At 35.1% G+C, this 22,523-nt stretch overlaps 1 protein-coding gene across 10 annotated transcripts in view; it reads right to left on the bottom strand.

The window, feature by feature from the left end:
- The window catches only part of RCOR3 (REST corepressor 3), a 50,502-nt gene that overhangs the window by 4,152 nt on the left and 23,827 nt on the right, over nucleotides 1-22,523 (bottom strand). For 7 of the 10 annotated variants that reach the window (XR_010941285.1, XM_067729048.1, XM_067729049.1 and 4 more), the window contains exons 8-10: nucleotides 20,903-21,121; nucleotides 15,872-15,949; nucleotides 7,888-7,945 (exon numbers count right to left, since the gene is read on the bottom strand). Coding sequence is in view for 8 of the 10 variants with exons in the window: in XM_067729048.1 (XP_067585149.1) it covers nucleotides 7,888-7,945; nucleotides 15,872-15,949; nucleotides 20,903-21,121 (355 nt within the window). In the remaining 2 variants the exon portion in view is untranslated. Of the gene's footprint in view, nucleotides 1-1,270; nucleotides 2,348-5,841; nucleotides 7,802-7,887; nucleotides 7,946-15,871; nucleotides 15,950-20,902; nucleotides 21,122-22,523 lie in introns of those variants that run through there. The other 3 variants (XR_010941286.1, XM_067729053.1, XM_067729051.1) reach the window with 3 other exon arrangements.

Raw genomic sequence — 22,523 nt, forward strand, 5'->3', positions numbered from 1 at the left:
TGAGATAGTCAATTACGCTACAGAGTTTAAAGTGAGTTTATATACTCAGATGGACAATAATTTGCTCTTAAGGGAATTCTAAAAGAAATTCACTGACTCATTCTAGAAAGAGATGCACTTAGCTCAAAATATAAAAGCTGTCAAAATTTTTATTTTACAATTTGATAACTGCTTTTTAAAATACCAGAAAACAGTAACTCATTAATTAGAGATGAGAAAGGAGAAAAAAAATATTGATGTCTATGATATTAAAGTCTGTAGTTTAACCTAAGCAGCCAGAAATACAGGAATTTAGATAAACTTAACATGTATACAATCACACATAAGAGAATAATATAAGGACATATTAATACCCCAGCAGAAATGCTAGACATATTCTTACTGATAGCTATTTGGGTGATACACCTATTACCTAAAGCACCAGCATGATATAACTCCTGTTCTTAAATTCTGTGCTTATTTTTTATTGAAAACTTGGGAGTAAGTATCTCTTGCTACATTCAACTTGCTAGGCTTGACTCTATGGGGAGTTCCTTCCTCTTAGAGCATTTTGGGTAGGAGGCCTGACATTATTAAGCTATAACCATATCCCATTGTTAATACAGAGTTTTGGGTTTATAAACTATGCTCATTTGCTCTGTTCTCAAAGGGAAAGACATATATGCATGACAACAAAGTAATAATGATACTTAAACACTACTGATAGTATTTTATTTTATATTCTTTTACAATATAAATGAATTTATATTCTCTTAAATCCATGAGCTGATTTCCAGTTTGAACTTCATAACTGAGTATAAATTCTAATGGTGACTAGGTTCCACCAAGGTTTATCTGGCAATAAGAACCCAAGGTCATTTTGTATGAAGAATTACTGCTGCATACTCAAGTACTTCTCTACTACTTGTACTTTGGAAAACAGCAACTCAACTTGAGATGACTGCACTGAAAAACAGATACTAATTGGAAATCACACACAGTGTTCTACCAGTGTACTAATTTTCATGATGGATATTTAATTTACATTCTAGAAATGTCCAATGCTACTGAATACGTGAGCTTAGAAATGAAAACCTTAAATAAATCTAGGATTAGATCTGCTATATTCATAGCAAGAAGTCACATTAAGAGTAACTCTTGACTCCAAGTCTGACAATATTACAACCCTCCGAACACCCATTTGTTTAGCAAAATATACTCTAAAACCTACCACTAAGCTGTCCCCAAGTCTAACTCCACTATATAACTGTCCCCTCTTCTTCTGACTCTATTTTTTTTTTTTTTTGGTCTTCCACTTTATTTTCTCTTGCTCCATAGACCTTGTCACTAATATTGTTGCATTTCCAGAATTGCATGCCCCCAAACCAAAACTACTTCCTATAAGAACTTTAGTTTACCCAGACACTTTGGATTTTCTTCAGTTCACCTAGGTTCTGAGTCACCTAGGTAAGTTTATCATTAACTTGTGTATGCTAGTCTCATATCAACTACTTTGCAAAGTCTTAAGGCTCAGACCACACTGTAGACTTCTGTAGTCTGGCTAAGGATCTCAATCATGTCCTGAGAATAAGTGGGTCCAGATATTAATGTCTTTAACCTGCAGGATGGCTGGGCCGGGTCTGGAAGAGCTAGAGCTCCTTGGCAGTCTCCTCTGGACAAACAATAGCCTCATCTGTCTGCCTCAGTGTGTTATGAAATTTTTCATAATTTTCTCTGTGTTCCGTGATGTGAAAAAAGTTGGAAAGTACTGTCCTATGGAATACAAAGTACCACCAGCATTACTACAATGCAGAGTACAGGGGAAGTGCTCAGGAAATACGACTGATTTTTCTCCTCCATAGGGCTTCATTCTATTATTCTTCCCAAGCTACAAGAGTCACATATGGCTGACTTCTTTATCACTTTCACATTCCCAGTGACCTTGCACATTTTGGCTAGAAGGTGGAATTCTTAAGCTCTGTACTATGGCTGATAACTAGTCAAACTCTAGTGAAACACCAAATGAAGACTTAATGGGACTGACTCCTTCCGATGAATCCCCAGGTAGGCTTCTGGAGGTCGGCCTCGCAAGGTAGTGGTGCTGAGCAACCATCTTTAACAACCTATGATATCAGAGCTACTTTGTTACAACTCGTACCTGAGGAAAGGGTGGTCCATTCTTTTTCCACAGTTTATAAAAAATGAGGTCCATCATATCTCATATTATATCCCTCATAAGAATTGGTGCTAGAATGACTTAGGAAGTTCTTACTACAAAACTTGAAATTTCTCCTTCATTTTCATCATTAAATACTGCAGGTATGAGAATTTTGCTATCCTTTAAAGAATGTTCACCTTGATAAAAATTCTAGGCACAAAAAACACATAAAATGGGAATGCTAATATTAATGACCTTGAAAATCCAAATTTGTATTCTAGTGAAGGATCAACTTCTCATGGATTTCTTCAATAAACAGATTTTTTTTTTTTTTTTTGCGGTACGCGGGCCTCTCACTGCTGCGGCCTCTCCCGTTGCGGAGCACAGGCTCCGGATGCGCAGGCTCAGCGGCCATGGCTCACGGGCCTAGCCGCTCCGCAGCATGTGGGATCTTCCCGGACCGGGGCACGAACCCGTGTCCCCCGCATCGGCAGGCGGACTCTCAACCACTGCGCCACCAGGGAAGCCCAATAAACAGATTTTTATGGTCTGAATTATATCCCATATCACAGGCTGAATCAATAAAGTAATACTGTGAGACAATAAGATAGCACAACTATTCCTAATTAGTAACTCTATTTCCTTATGTGATATACTATCTCTATCACTTTTGATTGACAATTCACTAAAGGTATCAAAAAGTAAACAAGTTAAATCATCTAATCACTCATTATCTCATCATGAAATAACAAATAAATGTAGAATACTTTTTAAATCTCTCTAAAACAAAACAAAACAAAGATTAAATCTCTCTCACTCCTCCTGAAGATATAAAAGGCTTAGGTCCATCTGAACCACGGTTTTAAATTAAATTTGTGACCTTTAGGGCAAGAGGTCAGTTTTCAAAGGTGAGTGGGAAAAAACTTAAGAGAACCCCAGAAGAGGGAAATTAAATATTTCCCAGGGAGAGGAAAAAATTGTTTTCAGTAAAATTTCTAAATTTCATTTCAAAGTTACAGTGAAACAACATGGCTTCTACACTGGCAGATGAAACCGTATAATCTTTATAATATATACTTTTAAAGTTTTGTTTGGGAATTAATATAAAAATATAACTCATTAGGATATTGTGTTATCATTATTTTATTTTCCAACCAGTGTTCTATATTACCCAACCAAAAAACAATTTGTATTTTTAGAGCTTTGGGTAGTAAAATAGTAAGTTCAGGAGCATTTGTAATATGGTGTTTCCCAATTCTGGACATGGTATTTAGACGTTTTTTTACTTTGACAGAAAGGATATCATAAATCTGCTTTCAGTACGTTTAAAAAGTTATTTTTAAAATCTTATTTTGGACTCCAAAAAAAACCCAAAGCCAATATTACAGTGACAAGCTACTTCTAGATATAGGTAATGAAAATTTGGGGGAGATTTTTTCCTGCTTCTTGCACAAATGTCTTAAAGTGAGCATGTACTTAGTATAATTGGGAAATATTAATTTTTCAAAAATCTATTTTTGAAGTAAGAATACAGTGACATCTAGAAACTCCAAGGATATGGTTCTTTCCTATCAATAAGAGGTTAATTTTAAACTCAAACCATTCAGGAACATGCATTTCTTTTCACCTCCTGTAAATCTTGTCAAGAATTCCTAGTAAAGAAGGTAAAAAAGATATCAACAGCAGTGGGACAGTGATTGGTGCATCTGGGCAATGGCTAAAAGTCAAAATCATATATTCTCTTTGCAATGTCTAGCCTTTCTCTTCTGAAGCTTCCCATCTTCTTGCTACAAGTTAAATTCCATCCCCAAAATGCTGGGAATTTTGAATCATTAATTATCTGAAGCAAGTGCATCAGAGGGTTGACAATTATACTTTTGGGCCTCCATTCTTGTGATATCAGTTATAACAGAAGAAACTCTCTAATGCAAACAGATAACTTTCAGATGGAAATGTATGAATCTATCTCCTCCTCCTTTTGATCATTCATGTACTGAGGATCATGTAAGGATCGTTACAATCCTTATGCCTTAATCAATAGCCAAATCTCTTTCCCCCCCCCCCACGTTAGGGACCATTCTAGCTTTTTTTAAAGTAGGAGATAAAATTAGGAAGAAGACAATTTCTAGACTTGCAACTTCATTGCTCCTAAAAAGGAATGAATGTATAAACTATAGGGAGAGAAGGTAAAATTTTTTTTTTTTTTTTGAGAAGGTAAAATTTAACTGTAAGCATAACTCACTTGAACACAGTTCTGTCATTTCCTATTTTATATGAGAAGGCAAGTAATATATAAAAAAAAAAAACTAAAAATTAAAGTTGATGCCTTGATAAAATTAGAAAAATTTTTTGTTGTTTATCCTAATATAGCACAAATATTGTAGTTGGGAAGCATATTTTTTTGTTTGTTTTTTACCACTAATGACTAAGAAATGAATACATTTAAGAGGAGACATAAAATAAAAATGTCAAACATTGTATACCATGCTTCTGCTCCTATGCACTTTAAAAAGCAGATGTTTTGCACTATCAACTAAATGTATTGTTACTTTTTGAAAAGAGTAATAATTCTTCCATTTTACATAAAAAAATACACCTAGAATCTAATTCTTTTCTTAATTCTTGCTTAATAAGGAATGTTTATCATATGAATATCAAGACTGATTTTAGGATAATTTCTAAAAGCACCACAGATTAGAAAAAAATATTTATATATATGACATAAGCTACAGACAGGGGTATTTCACCATTAACACAAATATGTGAAGACTATAACTGGTCTTACTGTTAACTAATTTGTTATAATAGAAAATTTAGATACTCAAAGCTGAAACAGATTACAGAAATTGTAGAAATACCATTCTTGGTAAGTATTTTAAGAGGATTAAATTAAATTAAAGCAGCATTTATAATATCCCACTTGGGGACTCTCGAAGAATGCTACTGAAGTTATAACATAGTTAGAACTAAAATCAACATAATAAAGTGATAGATTACACAAGTAAAAGCAGACATTCCTATCTGGTCTGAGCATGATTTTCCCCCCTTCCAAATAAGGGAGAAAGAAGGGGAAATGGCTTATTTATTTATTTAAATATTTGTTGTTAAAATAATATTTATTTACAATTTAAAGGGCTAGTACTTAGTTAACAACAATATGAGCAGATGGAAGTGGGAAATACATATTTAAGCCCTAGGAAATGATCTTAATATACTTATTTGGTTTTCAGAATTACAACAAAAAGTTTATTTAATAGTAGTTATAAATCTCACTCGTGACACTAGAGTCAACATTTCTCTCTCTAGGTCACTGTAATGGTCAACTATGAGCAAGATAAAATAAAGCATTTAACAAATGAATGTCAAATCAGAATCTATATGTAAAATGTCTTGAATAGACAGTTCTATATAAATTAAAACATGTTAGTATCAAAACATAAATGATTTGAAACTGAAGTGGCCAGAAGAATAATATCATATAAAAGCTTATCATAAATAAAGATTAAAAAGAAGAAGAAAAAACCAAAAACAATTACCTGCTAAGATAAGTACTTCTGGATTACACATGTTAAAATAAAAAGTGCAATTATGTACCTTAACCACACTGAGACTCAGGTACAGGTGACATTACTATACGATTATACTGTTTATAAGACACACTTTTGAGTATTATATAAATACATGGGCACATGAAGCAAAGATGGTACTTTTTAATTCTCCCTAAAATAACTATTTTGGACACAAATAGCTTAGCTTTGTTTTATTTTATATAACAAAAACAAAAACAAAACCCAAAACAAAACCCTAAAAACTCAAAGTGAAAATAAAAATTTCCCACACAGAGTCAAAATAAATATTTAAATAAAAACGAAGACATTAACATACTAAGAGAGTGCTTTCAAAATCCTAAGAACATGAATCTTTCCATACAAATTGCTCCATTAGTGTAATTTATTTAAGGACTACTTTTTAAACATATGACACTGAATATCCCTCAGGAGAGAGGAAATGTTTGATTATTTCTATAAATACTCCATTCTTTTAATATTTATAAGCTGAAATAATGTCCACATATATAGCTCAACTCCATATGTAAATCTTTCCATTGTCCTTCTCTTGAATGCAGCTTTTCATAATATCCAACTCAGCCATAAGATTCAATGGATCCTACCACTTAAAGGAGTACTGTAGAACAATATCAAATCCTGATTCTGTACATATAGAGAAAGATTAACCCAGACTTCCTAGCCGATTCTCTTAAGAAAACCATTTCACTGGGATAATTTCTTATATGAAGAGTACAGGATTAGTATACTAACCTTTAAGCAATGAAATACTGGAAGACGGGGTTAAATTCTATAGGCTACTCTGATGAAGGGAAACAGTCAAACCATCAGTCAAACCAATGCCTACTCAAATACCTATGTTAGAGCCATAAGACATAATTCTAAATAAATATGAGACAGACATTGAAAATACTAATTTTTTAATCAAAAATTTAAATTGTCAGTTTTTAGTTTTAAAACAGCTATCACTGAACATTATAAACTAATTAAACTTTTTCTGACTCATTCAGAAACTTAATTCTACAATTACAGATGTGCTCAATGCACATCCAGCACCCTGCCTCCATCAAATAAAGTATTTCTATTTATGAAATGACTGTATACCAAAGGGAAGGCTGACATTATCCTGTTGGCACCCTCCTGTGACATTTTCAAGTCACACTGGGTGAGTAATTCTTACTCTAATTCAAACTGCAGAGTCATCTATTATCAATCTTTAACTACATTATTCTCATATCCGAATGATACTTGCACAACATTTGTGAGTTAAATATTTTCTCTATGTTTGAATACTTGGAACTATTTTTAAAGGTATATGTTTCACTGGGGCCCAACCCTCTTATAGTAGTTAACCTAGACAAAAAAGCTATTAGTGCTCAATACAGAGGGCTCAGCCAGGAAAAAACAAATTGTAAACCAAACTTAAATCACACAATCAGTCCTGCAGATAGTTCATCTTGAAAGGGAAAAAAATCTACAACACTGAATTAAAACATACAATATGCCCTTCTTTAAGTAATTCAAATACAAGAAAATCTAAGATTATAGTGCTTCCAATTTGCCCATGGGTATTCATATTACAAAAAGTTTTCTGCCATACAATTCATACAACAAAGCATTCTTATAAATAGTGCATTTAAAATTGTATGTGTATATACATATATCTTAAGTCTCTCTTTTGTATAAATAGACATATTTAAAGTCAGGTTTTGAAGCATTCAGTGGCATATCTCTTAAGTAAGTTATGGTACACTGAAGGTAAAGCATATCATTAATATTTTCAGTACCTGACATTTATCAAATACAGAGTAATCAGGGAAACCAGAAACATAAATTAGTTTATGCTTTAAGTAATGAGTTATTGACTGACACAGTAAGAATGAACCCAACTGCAGGAATACTGAAGTAGAGGCACGGAGAGACCATGACTTGTTCAAGCTTGTCACCACCATCATTTATTTAGTGCTGAGAATGCATTACATGCTGTTCAGGACCCAAAATGCACACAGGCTCAGTATGTCACATCCACAAGTACAAAACAGAATTCATGGTCACCAGGACTTTGTGGTGAACACAAGACCCCTTTCTTGATCCATTTCTAAAGGAAGGGAAGAACTATGGTAGTCACCTTTCATGACAAGTTAAATAATTATTAACAACAGTAACTGCTTATCTTTAATATACCTTGCACTGCTAGAAGCTGCTCCTCTGTGGTCCAACGGGCATTAATTTTCTGATTTGACTACAAAATTAAAGAGAAGTTTCCTAATGAGGATATGAAGACAGACATTTTTCCAAAGTGCTTATTTTTTTTAAACTTTTCACCAAATCACAGACAAGAGATTACTAAAACTCTGATTTATGAGGATTTCATTTTTATAAGAATTAAAAAATATATTCTGAATTACCTTTTACCAACACAAAAAGATAATGAAAGGGAAATGTACCATTTTGGGAGAATGAACAACATTCGCACTTATACTCTAGGCAGAGATATCAAAACTGAGAAAATCTATTAATCGCCTATTTTCCAACTACAATGTTCCTATCATACGTTGCAGATGTTAATTTTAGCCTAGTTTTAAACATTTAAGAGACCTCGTTTTCTTCAGAGAAGGATCTGTGACTCTCTCTAAAATTTCTTCTCTTCATATTTAGATTAAACCTATCCTTACTCCATCAAAAACAGTGTTGCATAAATTACCATAAAACTGTAGATCAGGCCTATGCCCTAAAATACTTCATTTCTAAAGCAGAGAGTGACCCACTATAAGAATAGATTTCCCCCCCAAGACCTCCTACATTCTTTCCAGTATTTTTGTTTAACAAATTTCTAAGTTTAAGATTTTTACTATGGCAGCATTACAATATCAATTAAACAGCTAACCAAATTTCACTAGTGTATACCCACTGCTGAGTAATCAAGAACCTTTGGCAGTAGATGGAGGGACAGAAATAAGTATACCGGCTTACAGAGGTTTGCAGTAGAAACTGCCCAGATAAAGTGGCCAATGTAATACACGCACATGCTGGGCAAAACAGTAACAAAGGCTTCCTCTGAGAAGGGTGTTTAGGTCTTATCTCACTTGTAGTCTTAGCAATAAGAGTTTCCACAGTACACAGCGGTTCTGGGTAACACCAACTTTCTCACCATGAGTGAAGAGGTATAAGCAAGCATTTGGAAGAAAGAATGAAACAAAAATTCAAAAAAAAATTAGGAGAGAAGAAAGAAAAAAGTTAAAAAAAACACCTATAGTAAAGGAGGAAAAAACCTAAAACACAAAGCACTGAATTCCAGATGATGAGATTATAAAGGGATAGCAAGGCAGGCCAGGCAAAGCCTGGATAAGCCTCCAGATTAGGATACTGGTGATAAGGTAAAGGAATAACAGTAAACAGGCAAAGAGAAAGAGGGGAAATAGGACATACAGAAGCAGTAATAAGGGTGAACCAAGGCTAAAAAAGTGAAAAGAAAAAGAAGATGACAGAGGAAAAACTAGCAATTAATCCCCCAAGAGGAGTAACAAGAATGAAGTAGGAGCTAATATTTGAGTTAATACCCAGGCAATCTGATGCTACCGTGGCTGTGACAGGTAGACAGAAGAGGCCCTTGGTACCCAAGGATAATTGGTACTGGAACCTATTTAAAACAGGTCCAAATATTTCAGAGTAAATGGTTAAAAAATAAAGGGTTGATTGTAACTTGATCTGAAATATGAAACTAAAACTTAGGAAAATTAGCTCATTAAAAAATAGTCACTGATTCCACTTACATGCTTTAATTTTATTTTTTGGCATACCTCTTCTGACTATACAATGGTATAACATTCTCTAGCTTTGCAATTTACAACATGAGCATAGCATATAGGCTATTTTTGTTTTGAAGACTTCAACAAATTTCTCTTGATTCTTTGAAACCCCTCTTAATTCTTTGTTACTCAAATTATTCTTTTTTAAAGTGCTTGTCTCAGTCACCATCCTCTTTTTTTCCATTGTTAATTCTGCTAGATACCCATTTGTCAACAATTTTGCAAATGATTAAAGTCATTCTCATGTACTTTCATAGACTTCATGAAGTTTCACATCTTTTGCAAGGCTTACAATTTCATTTTGTATTTGCACTGTATTAGCAAGAGAGTAACAGAGAAGGATGTTGCTGTGATGGACGGGAAGGACAACAGCTAGAGTTAATTAGGGAGAATTGGTGAATAGAGCCTAATTTTATAGGTGCTCAATTCATTAGTGAATATTTTCTTATTTGGCAACTTTTGCTTCTCCATGTATCCCTTAGATTAATGAACATTTGGATACTAAGGATCTCTTGTAATACTACATCGCAAGTTGTTCTTAGGATTAAAGTTAGGATACATGTAGAACATCTAGCACAGTGCCTTAGCAGCAGAAATTGATCAATCGACGTTTGTTAAACCTGAAAGGCATAAACTGGAGGAAAAGGTGTCGTTAGTGAAAAGAGAATAAAAGGTGAAAGAGAAATAACAAGCACTATGAAGACTTATTTATCAGTTTACAAGCATATCAGGAGATGGGATGAAGACGAATAACTATTATTAAAATTAAAAAGTACAGAGTATACTGGGGATTCAAAGATGAGGGGGAAAAGTCAAAATGATTAGAATAGGGAAAATGGAAAGTTGAAGGGACTGGAGTCTGAGGTAGGTTTAAGAATAGAAGTTTCTGAAAGGCAAAAATGAGGAGAAGGCGTACCATGACAGGGAACAAGAGGATTTTTGCCAGGAAGAAGTGATAAATAAGCCTGGAAGGTTGGTGATACTTAACTAAACCAAAATACAGTAAGGACCACTTTTGGAAGTGCCATAAAAACCAAGGTTGATGAGTTCATACTAGATTTAATAAGCAATTGTGCTGGCCGGGGGGTGGGGCGGTAAGGAGCAAGGGGAGAAGGGTAGGATTATGAGCAGAGTAAGACTTTAAGCCTAGAAAGCTGGGAGAAGGGTGATGCTGTTAAGGATTTAGGATTTGGGAGATGTGGGAAGGCAAGGCTAAGATGAGGAATTTAACTTGGGATACACTGAAAAAAGGTATTAGGCAGGAGGCTAAAACAGATTCATCTATTCAAACACTTTTTTTTTAAGTGTCTGGAAAATGTTTATGAGGGAAAACAATGGAGTCATCTTACTAAAACCAGCCTGTGAATTTTTTTGTTTTTTGTTTTCCTCCCAAAATTACTCTTGAAATGTTCTTACAAAGGTAGCCACGGAGACAGGCACAGTCTCTCAAAAAGTCCACATAGCCAATTATTCCTCCAGCATTGGAATGGGCCACTAGTTGCTCAGTTAAATCCCAGATGAAGCCTGTGGCTCGAATTTAGGCTCGAATTTAGGATAGTACTGAATGAAAAATATAAATACTTATTTAAATACTAGAATATCGCTCAGTTCAAGGAAATGCTCAGGAGGCATATGGAAGCTAAAACTGACTAAAGGAATGGTGGATTTACAGTTTCCAGCTCGTAACTGCTCACTCTGGGGTATACACTCAATATATGGAGTTTAGGCAGAATTGCCAGTACTACTGCATTTGCTATTACTAAACATACTCTTTTTTATTTGGCTGATAGCTATGGTTGAATTTATGTAATTTAAATGTACATATGATATGACTTTAATATAGCAAAGTGATGAGACTGTATATTTCCAAACAGAAGAGAAATGCATTCTGAGGATAAAAATTTGGAGAATGTCTTTATTTATGTAGAGAAAGAAAAATTACGGCTGAGAAGGGAAAATAATAGTTATAAAAGAGAACATAACTTCTCAAAAGTTAGAGGAAGAAGGAGGTCATCACTATGTGAAGGGCTCAGAAAAAGGCAAGGGAAATGAGTTAGAGCTGTGGAATTTGGTCATTAGCACCAATATTAATCTTTAAGAAGATGCTTCAGTGGAAAAATGCAGAGGGGGAGTTGAAACTGTATGGAATTTAAAAGTCTATGTGTTACAAAATGGAAACAGTGGAAGAAAGGGAACATTATAGGAGAAAGAGAATCAACATTTAAAAAATACAAAGGATTCCTTTAAGTTACTGATTTTTATATTTTAGACCCAAGAAACTTTGGTAGAGATTTGTTTAACTTAAGGAAAGGACAACTAGACTATATCTAGGAATCTAAAACTGTGTGGTAGTAATGGTGAGCTATGAGGTACCACTGAGAATATTCTTTTGCAGCAAACCCCAGTCTGAAATACTGTTGTTTTAAAAATAATAAAATATTAATATAAAACAATCCAGTATATAATAGTAACGATGATAATATAGAAGGCCCCAAAGAGCCATCTAGAACAATCTATGACATCCTTAGTGAATTCAGCATCTTTACTACATCCTTCCCCTGCTAAACTGTCTTCACATCTTTCCCATTTTTGTCAGTAGTGGATTCATACTACCTCTGACTTGGAAGAGTTAGAAAAGGTCACCGCTACTCAGTGTTGAAAATTCCATCCAACATCCATAATGAAAGGATGTCACACACCTATGCATGAAAATACCCAGACTGGGAAATTTTTAGCTTCAAAAAGCACTCCTTTTTCAGTTTCTTCCTTCCTAGATTCATTAATCTCCTTGCCCCCCACTTACCTCCTCCCACAACAAATCAAAGCATAACCAAACATACCACCGCTCCCCACAACACTCTCACATACTTTCCAGGAGATACAGTAACCTCTACTTTGCAATGTTCTCTAGATTTATCACTTGCTGTCCATTCCTACAACTAATACCTGACACTACCCAGTACCCGTTTACCATTTACTTTATCACTCACATGCTTGGTATTTTAGCAGCTCTAAAGTTTCTAATGTATCTTGTAAAACACTGCCAGGATACCTTTTCCAAAATAAAAATTTTGCATTACATCCTTCCTAAATTGAAGAAGCTATAGGGCCTTTCCATTTGACTTAATTTAAAAGGCAAACTTCTCTTCCTAGCTTTCACAAAGACTTTGTTTTCACAGTGTTCTTGCCCACTGACCTCTATCACAAAGAAGTCCCTGTTAAACTCAACCTCATTAACATCTCTCATACACCCTGTGCATTCATCCTCTGCAACCAAGTTTGCCTTCCCAAGTAGACAATATGCTTCTTGAGAAAACATTGTTTTATACTTCCACTGAATTCTCAATAGTAATTAGCACAATAATGAGCACATAAGAAGTGCTCAGGGAATATCCAGTGCTTTTATTTTTCCCCACTGTATTTATATTTTGAATGTACTGCTCAACACCAAATCATTGTTCACGTTATTCCCTTCACCTGCCCTTTTTGTATGTGCAAAACTCCTACTCATCCTTCAAACTTCAGCTGAAACTTCCCCCTCTAGGAAGTCCTCCCTGATTACCCTAGCTGGAATGAATAATAGCCACTTGTTTTCCTAAGATCTTTACTTATAAATCTATAACTTTAATCAGTTTGTCTTATAATATCTAGACTATAAATTCTTCTTTTAAGAAGTAGATGGAAAAAATCTATCCTTCCTCCTTTTTAGGTGTCGCCTCTTCCCCCCACACACACTGCCTAATGCAGTGCCTTACATGAAACAGGTGATCATAAATACTTAGGGAAGTGAATGGACTTTCTTCACCAATATTTTCCCTAAATCAGTGAAAATAACAAATACAACCAAATGAATAAGTAAGCATCTTAGTAACTGTTTACTTCCAGTTGAGCTACATAATTTAGTAGCCTATTGTTTAAAAGGTTAATAAAATCCTTTTATTAGGTATTAGGGAGAAATTTTTTAGGTTAGGTACCAGCTAACCTAAAGGTAAGGGGATAGATTACATGATTTTTCAAGGTCTTTAATATGACTGTTAATCTAGTGTTTTGAAATATATCTATTCAGGTTGCTCTCCCCTGTAAAGCAATAGGAACAATATGATAAATATAAATATATCCTGGGCATTTTCTAGATGATAAAACATATATACATTTTTCAAGTCATGTGAGCTCAAAATCAACCTCAAAGTAATATATAAACTTCAGTGTATGGATTGTAGTGTGTTAAGATTTTGATTGTTTCATTTTGATCATTATTTTTACAATAAACCAAGAGATATAATAAATGATAACTTCTAAACCAGTAACTGCATTTATTTTTTTTAATATTTTTTAATATTTTTTTTATGTGGACCATTTTTAAACTCTTTATTGAATTTGTTACAATATTGCTTCTCTTTTACGTTTTTTGGCCACGAGGCATGTGGGATTTTAGCGCCCCGACCAGGGATCGAACCTGCACCCCTGCATTGGAAGGTGAAGTCTTAACCACTGGACTGCCAGGGAAGTCCCCCAATAACTGCATTTAAATGTGAGAATCTAATATACACTTTTACTATTATATGAAAACTTCCAAAAGTAAGAGGCAGCATGGCATTAATCTAGGACAGCATGGCATTAAACTGGACTCTAGGCATCTGAAATACAGTCAGAGTTTCACTATTTACTAGATGTGTGATCTTGATCAAGTCAGTTAATCTCTCTGAGGCCCAACTTCCTCATGTAAAATAACAGCATTTACTTCATCTACTTCTTTGGACTTACGCGATTATCAAAAGAAGCAGCATACAGGAAAGTTATAAATGCTATTGTACTTTCACATCTTACTTTATATAATGTTAGTGAATGAGACTATTCTGCAATTTTCTGGAAAATTTGAGATTAGAATTTTATTTTCTTGAAAATTTGGTAGACTTTTTCTGTAAAGTTCTCTTGGCCTGCTGTTTTCTTATGAGAAAAAATGTTAATTGTTCCTTCAATTATTTAATGGTTATAAATTATTCAGTTTTCTTTCTTTTTAAGACACTTTTGGTAAGCCATATTTTCCTAGGAATTTCTAAGTTTTGTTTAAATTTTCAAACTTATTGGCATAAAGTTCTTCAAGATATTCCCATAATGTTTTCAACATCTGCTATATTTTTTTATTTAATTTTAAATTATAAACTCATAGGCATTTAAAGTTTTTTGCTTTTATGCATTTTATAATGCATAATTAAAGATTAAATTAATTCTAATACAAAATTTAATTTTTGTTGCAATAATATAACATAAAATAAAGCAGTATTCTTTGTATTACACTATCTTTATTTAAATATCACTAGAATATTTGTCAGTTTACCTGGGGGTTTGGAATGAGATATTAGTCTACATATATTTCATTCTTTTCCATTGCCTGACCTTCTTGAAAGAGACTATTCAAAACAAACAAAAACAACTTCCTTCATAATGATTCTTCCTTTCTGAAAGATTCTAATGAGTAAGATGGCATATGAAGTACTACTCTTCTGCCTCCCCCCATCCCCTCATACATATTTCCTTTGTAGATATTTCAGTCAACCTGTGATTTGGGGGAAAAAAACATCCCATTAAGACCAAGTAGGATTATTTGATTATTACATACATAGAAAAGCAAGTCCAGGATATGAAGCATAACACAGGAGTCTTAAAAAAGAGAGAGAAAAGAGAAAAGACTTTATAATAGAAGCTTCTGTAAAAATATTTGATTGGATTTTATGAGCATTTAAGTACATCCTTAGTCATCACAAATATAAAAAACATATTAAATTTTAGCTGAAGTACAAGTAAGACTTGAGAAAATGGCCAATCTATATCTTGTTTTTGGATTTTATATTTTCCAGGATATGAGTACAAGAATGTAAGTCCACCTACTAAAATCCTAATTGGAAACCTGAGCCAAAATCCAAATACACAAAATTAAAGTAAAATTTTGTTAAAACTGTTAAAATGAGCTCCTTTTCTTGTGATCTTTTCTTCCTGTTACCAATTTACACAGGTAGGAAAGGGCTTTGAACAAACACTGCTCTAGACCTAAAAATGCCCTGGCTTGTTCATTAATGACCTTCTAGTTTCACATGCACTGGGCCTACTAGTATCGCTATTTTCCCTAATTACTTTGCTTGGTAAGAAGTGCTAAGGACAGGGACGAAATGATTTAATGTAAATCATTAGCCAAGTCTCAAGAGAGTAACTATCTAAATGACAAAATAGAGACATAATAAATTATCCATATTATAAAACCTTCGAAGTATTAACATGTAACCAAAGTAGTAGTTGAACACTGGATAACTCAAAGAACAAGGTTTCACTGTACTTAGCACATGTACTCCTCAATAACATACCTCAGGAGGTTTGAATTCTTCAATTCCACCTTCCATTTTCTGTTTAAGTGCACTGTTTACTTGCTTAGCATTCTGAACCTTCAACAAAATAACCCAAAATATGAATCAGATCATCTACTTAGGTGAATTTTTGAGTATTCAATAAGTGAAAAGGATATATATCAACACCCTGTTAAACTGAAGTTCGTGAGGATAGGACACTTATCACACTTAGTGTGTGATACAACACTCATTCAAGCAATATACACATCAACTATATACATATCTAACAGACTCATAAATGATAGTGTTTGAATATCTGTAACAATGTCTCTTATAATCCAAGACAACTGGTATATATAGGGATTAAGTTCCACCAATATTTCTCATTACCATAATGCTTTGGTCAAATAACAATTATTCTAATAAGAATAGTAATGATGACAGTGGATAATATTTATTAGGTGTTTATTATGTGAAGCATCATTGCCAGTGCATCATATGTAATAAATCACTTAATTCTCATAACTACTCTGTGAAGTAAGTACAATCAGTTCTGTTATAACCTGACATATGCATTCTCAAAAGCCACGGTACTAGGCAAAACTGCACAATAAAAACCACAGGGCTTATGGGGAAAAGGAGCTTGGGACACAACACTCCAAAACTTCATCAGTGACACGTAAGACAGACACCTAATAAAAATGATAGCATAGTTTTTATACATTCAAATAATAAAGAAATTCACAAGCGTTACAATAAAGATGATACTTTACCTTAAAAGGTTGCTTACGTAAGTGGGTGTCAAAATAACTGCAATTTGTGAGTCATTGGGAAGTGGTTGAAGAAGGGTTATTTGAAAACAGATTAAGAGTTTTAACAGCAGATGTGGATGTGGATGGCACATAACACACAGTGAATGGAGGTAGCTGGTATACATCTGAAGTGTGTGGGCATGTACTCAGCAAGATGTAGTTTTTCCCTAACAAAAATCACATGTAAGCAAATGCAAAAGTCACATTATGTTCAAACTGTTCCCTAGTATATCAACTGTGTTGGAAAAAATTCATGTTTTCAAAACAAGCATTATAGCAGAACTGACTATTTCTATTGTAACAATTTAATGATGAGGAAGGTAAGGTACAGAGAAATTAAGAAACTCCCAAGGCTATAGAAATAGGAGGTAGAACCTGATTTTGAACCATGCCAAGTTTGAAACTACTATTCCACTAGCAATTTAGTTAATCTCTACCTAGAATATTAAGGGTTAGGATTTTTTGTTTGTTCATTTGTTTATTTTTTTCTATTTTTGTTTTTCCGGTATGGACAATCTGATATTTATAAAGTGATGCGCAAAATTTTTTTTCACCTGAGATCTTAAAAACAAAGCTAAAATGTATAAATCTAGGTTGGTTCAAATGAAGTTAATTGATCAGCCATGTTAGATAGATATAAAGAGATAAAATGTGAAGTCTCAGTTTTTAGGGATTTCATAGATTAGTGGGGAGATAAATAAATATAAAAGTATGATAAGTGCTAAAACACCTAACATAGTCTTGGAGAGAGAAAGAAGAGAGTGTGTTTGCATGTGTTAGCAGGTGTGGATCATGGGGAAGATTAGGGAAGGTTTTCCAGAGGAGATCACACCTAAATTGAGTTTTAATGGATTAATAACAATGAAGCAGGTAGACAGGATTGTGGGGAAGGAATGTCTTCCAGGCAGAATAGCATTAGAAAGACATGACAGCCCTAAAGCAGCAGCAAGCAGTTAGGCTGGGGCCAGACCAAAGAATTTGAATCTTGCCTAAAGATTGAAGGAAACCTTAAGCAAGGGAGCAACACAACCATATTTCACTTTTATAACGATAATTCCAGTAGTAATCTGGAGAACAGAATGGGGTGAAGAAGATAGAAGTTAATGTAACAATCCGAATGAGAAACGTTGAGGACTTCGATTTAAACAGCAGAAATGAAGGGGTGGCGGTGGCTGTCGTGCACAGAGATGGGTTAAGGAATAACCTGGAAACAAAATTAAGACGTCTTTGTAAACAACTGATTGTGGAGAATTAGGGAGGGGGAGTAATCAAGGATAACTCTTTGGTCACTGGTTTGAGTAACTGAGTGTACGTGGTGCTATTCACCCAGACAGGGAATGCAAAAAGAGGAACAGATACCTTGTGGGCACGGAAGAATTCAGTCTGGACACTGCTTATGAGATGCGTCTGGGATATAAAAGTGGTAGAATTTGCAAATCCAAGAGTGCAAATCTTTACTATGTTACACATGAAACGAATATCCAAGAAAGGAACTTAAAGCTTTAAAAAAGTTCCTTTGTAAAAATCAATAGGACTTCCCTGGTGGTGCAGTGGTTGAGAATCCGCCTGCCAATGCAGGGGACACGGGTTCGAGCCCTGGTCCAGGAAGATTCCACATGCTGCGGTGCAACTAAGCCCGTGTGCCACAACTACTGAGCCTGCACTCTAGAGCCCATGAACCACAACTACTGAGCCCACACACCGCATCTACTGAAGCCTGCGCGCTCTAGGGCCCGTGCTCTGCAACAAGAGAAGCCACCGCAGTGAGAAGCCCACACACCGCAATGAAGAGTAGTCCCCGCTCGCTGCAACTACAGAAAGTCTGTGTGCAGCAACGAAGACCCAACACAGCCAAAAATAATAAATTAAAAAAATAAATTAATTTAAAAAATCAATAAAAATAGTGTTAAGTGAGGTAGTAGTGAAGTAGTAGTGTTGAGGATTAAGTATGATTACAGGTGACTGAGTACATTTTATTCCTTCATTACTTAAAAAAATTCTGCGAGGGCTTCCCTGGTGGCGCAGTGGTTGAGAGTCCGCCTGCTGTTGCAGGGGACGCGGGTTCGTGCCCCGGTCCGGGAAGATCCCACATGCTGCGGAGCGGCTGGGCCCGTGAGCCATGGCCGCTGGGTCTGCGCGTCTGGAGCCTGTGCTCCACAACAGGAGAGGCCACAACAGTGAGAGGCCCGTGTACTGCAAAAAAAAAAATTCTGCGCACTTTAAAAATATCACAGGCAAAGTGTTTCAGAAGTTCTCTAAAGAGAAGGAGTGCTGTGGGTTGGAAGATGGGAGTCTTGCACACAAGTATGGTTCGACTAAAGGCAAAGCATTCAATCAAATATATACTATATATATACTTGAGAGTCCAGGGTCATATAAGTCAAAACAAAGGAATTCTAAGAAGGAAGAAGTGGTTGTCAAAAGAGATAAGAACCAAGAAGAGGGCATTAGACCTGGCAACTTGTTCATAAACAATCTTAAGATAGCTTTTTCAGTGGCAGAATTGCGATGGGATGTAGGGCAGAAATTAGATTGGGAAGCCTCTGAGAATAAGTGGTAAGAAAGCAGGGTAAGCTAATGTGATAGATATTTATTCAGGAAGTTTGCTGGAGAAGAAAAGAGAAATATAAAAGCAGTTTGGGTGAGTAACCAGGGTCAAGGGATAGAGAAATTTGAATGTTTGGTATAGAGAAAAACTATCTTGGTCCATACTACCCTGTTGGCAAGGTTCTTACATTATATGTGAAGTGGTATAATATTAACTCTAAGGATGCACATTGTAATATCTAAGCGAGAATGACACTGTAAGCTAAGGATGCATATTATAATCCCTAGAGCAACTACTGGAAAAAAAATACGAAGAGATAAAGCTGAAAAACGTAAATATGACCATGTTATACCTCTTTTAAATCCTTCAGTGGTTTTCTAACTCATGATGAATTTTAAATTTCTTAACATGACCTTCCTATAAATTCCTGCCTAGCTCTGCTGTAACCTGCTAAAGGCAAGTGGAAATTAATGAAGAGTTTTAAGATGAGTCATCTGGATTATACCAGAATTTTAAAAGGATAACACTGATAACAATGTGTAACATAGAGCTGAAGAGAGATGGACAGCAAGGAGAATCAACAAGACAGGGATTGTCAGATAAGAGGTGATAAGGGCCTGAACAAGGGTAGTAGGGATGAGATTAAAAATAAGGGGATTGATTTAAAGGAAATTTCAGAGATGAAACTCACATAACTTACCACTTATGTTTGTGTGTGTTGGGGGAGTGATAAAGGCAAGGGATGAGTCAAGGATGATTCAGATGTTTCAACAGACAAGGAACACAGAAAGAAATCTTTTGGGGGTTAGATGAGATGTCTAGCTCGTAGCTGGAAATGTAGCTACAGAGCTTGGGAGAAAAGCCACAGCTTGAGAAGTAGACTCAGAAGTCTCTGGCAAATAGTGTAAGGCTGGTTAATTTAGAGCAAGAAAGTACAGACTTAGAAGAGTACCTAAAACAAGAGAAACAAACAAATAAATAAAGGAAAACATGACTGAGAAAGACCGGAGTCCAAATAACAACCATTAATTGAGTACATATTATGTGCAAGGCAGTAATGTTTTAAGGACTTACCATATACTATCTTGTTTAATTCCCCCCAAGCAAAAATATTACTATCCTCATTTTGAGATGGGAAAACTGAAGTTGAGAGAAGTTAAACAAGCTCCTCTATGGTTGCGCAGGAAGTAGACAGTGTAGCTAGGGTTAGAACATAGGATCACTGACTCTAAAACCTAACTTAACCACTACCTGATTATGATAATGATACTTTTAAATAATATTGCTGCTACTACTACTGGTGATAATGATAATAATGAAGAGGGCAGCCATTATTCACTGAGCATTCAAAATGTGCCAAACACTGCTGAACAATCTACATGTATTATCTCAAATGATTCCCAACAACCTGTGAGAGAAGTATGATCATTACGCCCAATTTTATAAATAAAAAATTGAAGCTTATAGAGACTAGTATTTCCCAACATCACAAAGCTAACAGGCAGCAATGCTGGGATTCAAATCTAGAAAGACAGAGGCATCTTATAACTTGGAAACAAGGTAAATAAAAAAACAAAACTTATGTAAACGGGTGGCTGAGAAAATCTGCAAAAAAACTTGAGTTTACGGAGATAAAAGTATATAAGCAAAATAGATAGAATCATCGAAAATATGATTTTTATAAAATACCTGACGTTTTAAAGAGATCAACTCCATGTCCAGTTGCCTCAGGATGGTGTTGGCTGCATTGGGGCTACAGGAAACAGCTACCACATCTTCCTGGGTTAAATACATGCCCTTAGGTGGACGGCACTTAGAACGCTGAGAATGATGGCGGTGTTGTAAACTCTGATATTCTCTCCTCCCAAGTCCAATCTTGCTAGTTTGGACAGGTTGGTCAGTATTACCCTGGAAGAATAAAGACAGAATAATAGGTCATTTGGTTTTTACAAATGTATAAACTGAAAACAGTCTATTACTAGTAGAAGCATCTGTTACACTAAGTACACCTACAAAATACTTCTAACCAATTATATTACATACGAGTCCAAATTCACACACACACAACAACTCATCAATTAGGAGGAAATGAGCATATACCATAACGTATCTTTGATTAATCCACTCAATAAAATGTTTGGTTTCTATGCCTAGAGGACTATGAACAAATGAAAAAATAAGGTGGACTCTAAACTATTTCTGTTTGCTTCAAGATTTCAAGATGGGATATATTTTCCCTCAGCAATAAAGGGGAGGGGGAAGCTATAACTTATTAAGTGCGAAGTTTTAAAGAAAGTAAAAAAAAGGGGCAAATTAGGAATCATGACAAGTGGCAAATTAGACAACTGGTAAAAAAGAGATAACATCTCATTCTCACTTTAGTGTTGGTGAAAGAGAACTATGCCTTCTAAAAATTAAAAAGGGCACAGGATTATTTTAATCCTAACAACATTTCTAAACTCCAAGTCTATTTATCTGTGAATAAAATAAAGTTCAAATTTGCATTTTGGAAGAGGATAGAAAAGTTCTAACAATGATCACCATGAACTCTTAAGGAGGATTTCATTATTACTTACAATATTCTTAAAGTGTGATGTAAAAATACAATGTTATTCTGTGCTTCTGAGACAGGAATCCATTAGAAACTTGTGTCCATTAGGCTGAAGGTTATTTCACTGAATAGACTTAATAATCCAATTCTTTAGAAAAGAAACTCCAAGAAAAGTCACAAAATAATTGTATAGTGAAGTATAATCCACCTTGTTGCTTAAAATGCAACTCAAAGCAACACATGGCAGATTTGATGTTCAGGGAAACTCCTCCCAGTATAGCACTTCTACAATTGCTAGATCAAGTATTTTTTTAAAAAATAAATTTATTTATTTTTGGCTGCATTGGGTTTTTGTCGCGTGCGGGCTTTCTCTAGTTGCGGTGAATGGGGGCTACTCTTTGTTGTGGTGCATGGGCTTCTCATTGTGGTGGCTTCTCTTGTTACGGAGCACGGGCTCTAGGCACGAGGGCTTCAGTAGTTGTGGTGCACAAGCTCAGTACTTATGGCTCATGGGCTCTAGAGCGCAGGCGCAGCAGTTGTGGCGCATGGGCTTGGTTGCTCCGTGGCATGTGGGATCTTCCTGGACCAGGGCTCGAACCCGTGTCCCCTGCATTGGCAGGTGGATATTTAACCACCGTGCCACTAGGGAAGTCCCTAGATCAAACATATTTTTTAAATCTTTTAAATTAATTTCTGAGCTGGCAGAGAGGTGAGGAAATCCCTCAGAGACCAGAAATGATGAGAAAGCAGGAAACCAGA

Source organism: Pseudorca crassidens, chromosome 2, assembly GCF_039906515.1.
Source record: "Pseudorca crassidens isolate mPseCra1 chromosome 2, mPseCra1.hap1, whole genome shotgun sequence".
Lineage (NCBI taxonomy): Eukaryota > Metazoa > Chordata > Mammalia > Artiodactyla > Delphinidae > Pseudorca > Pseudorca crassidens.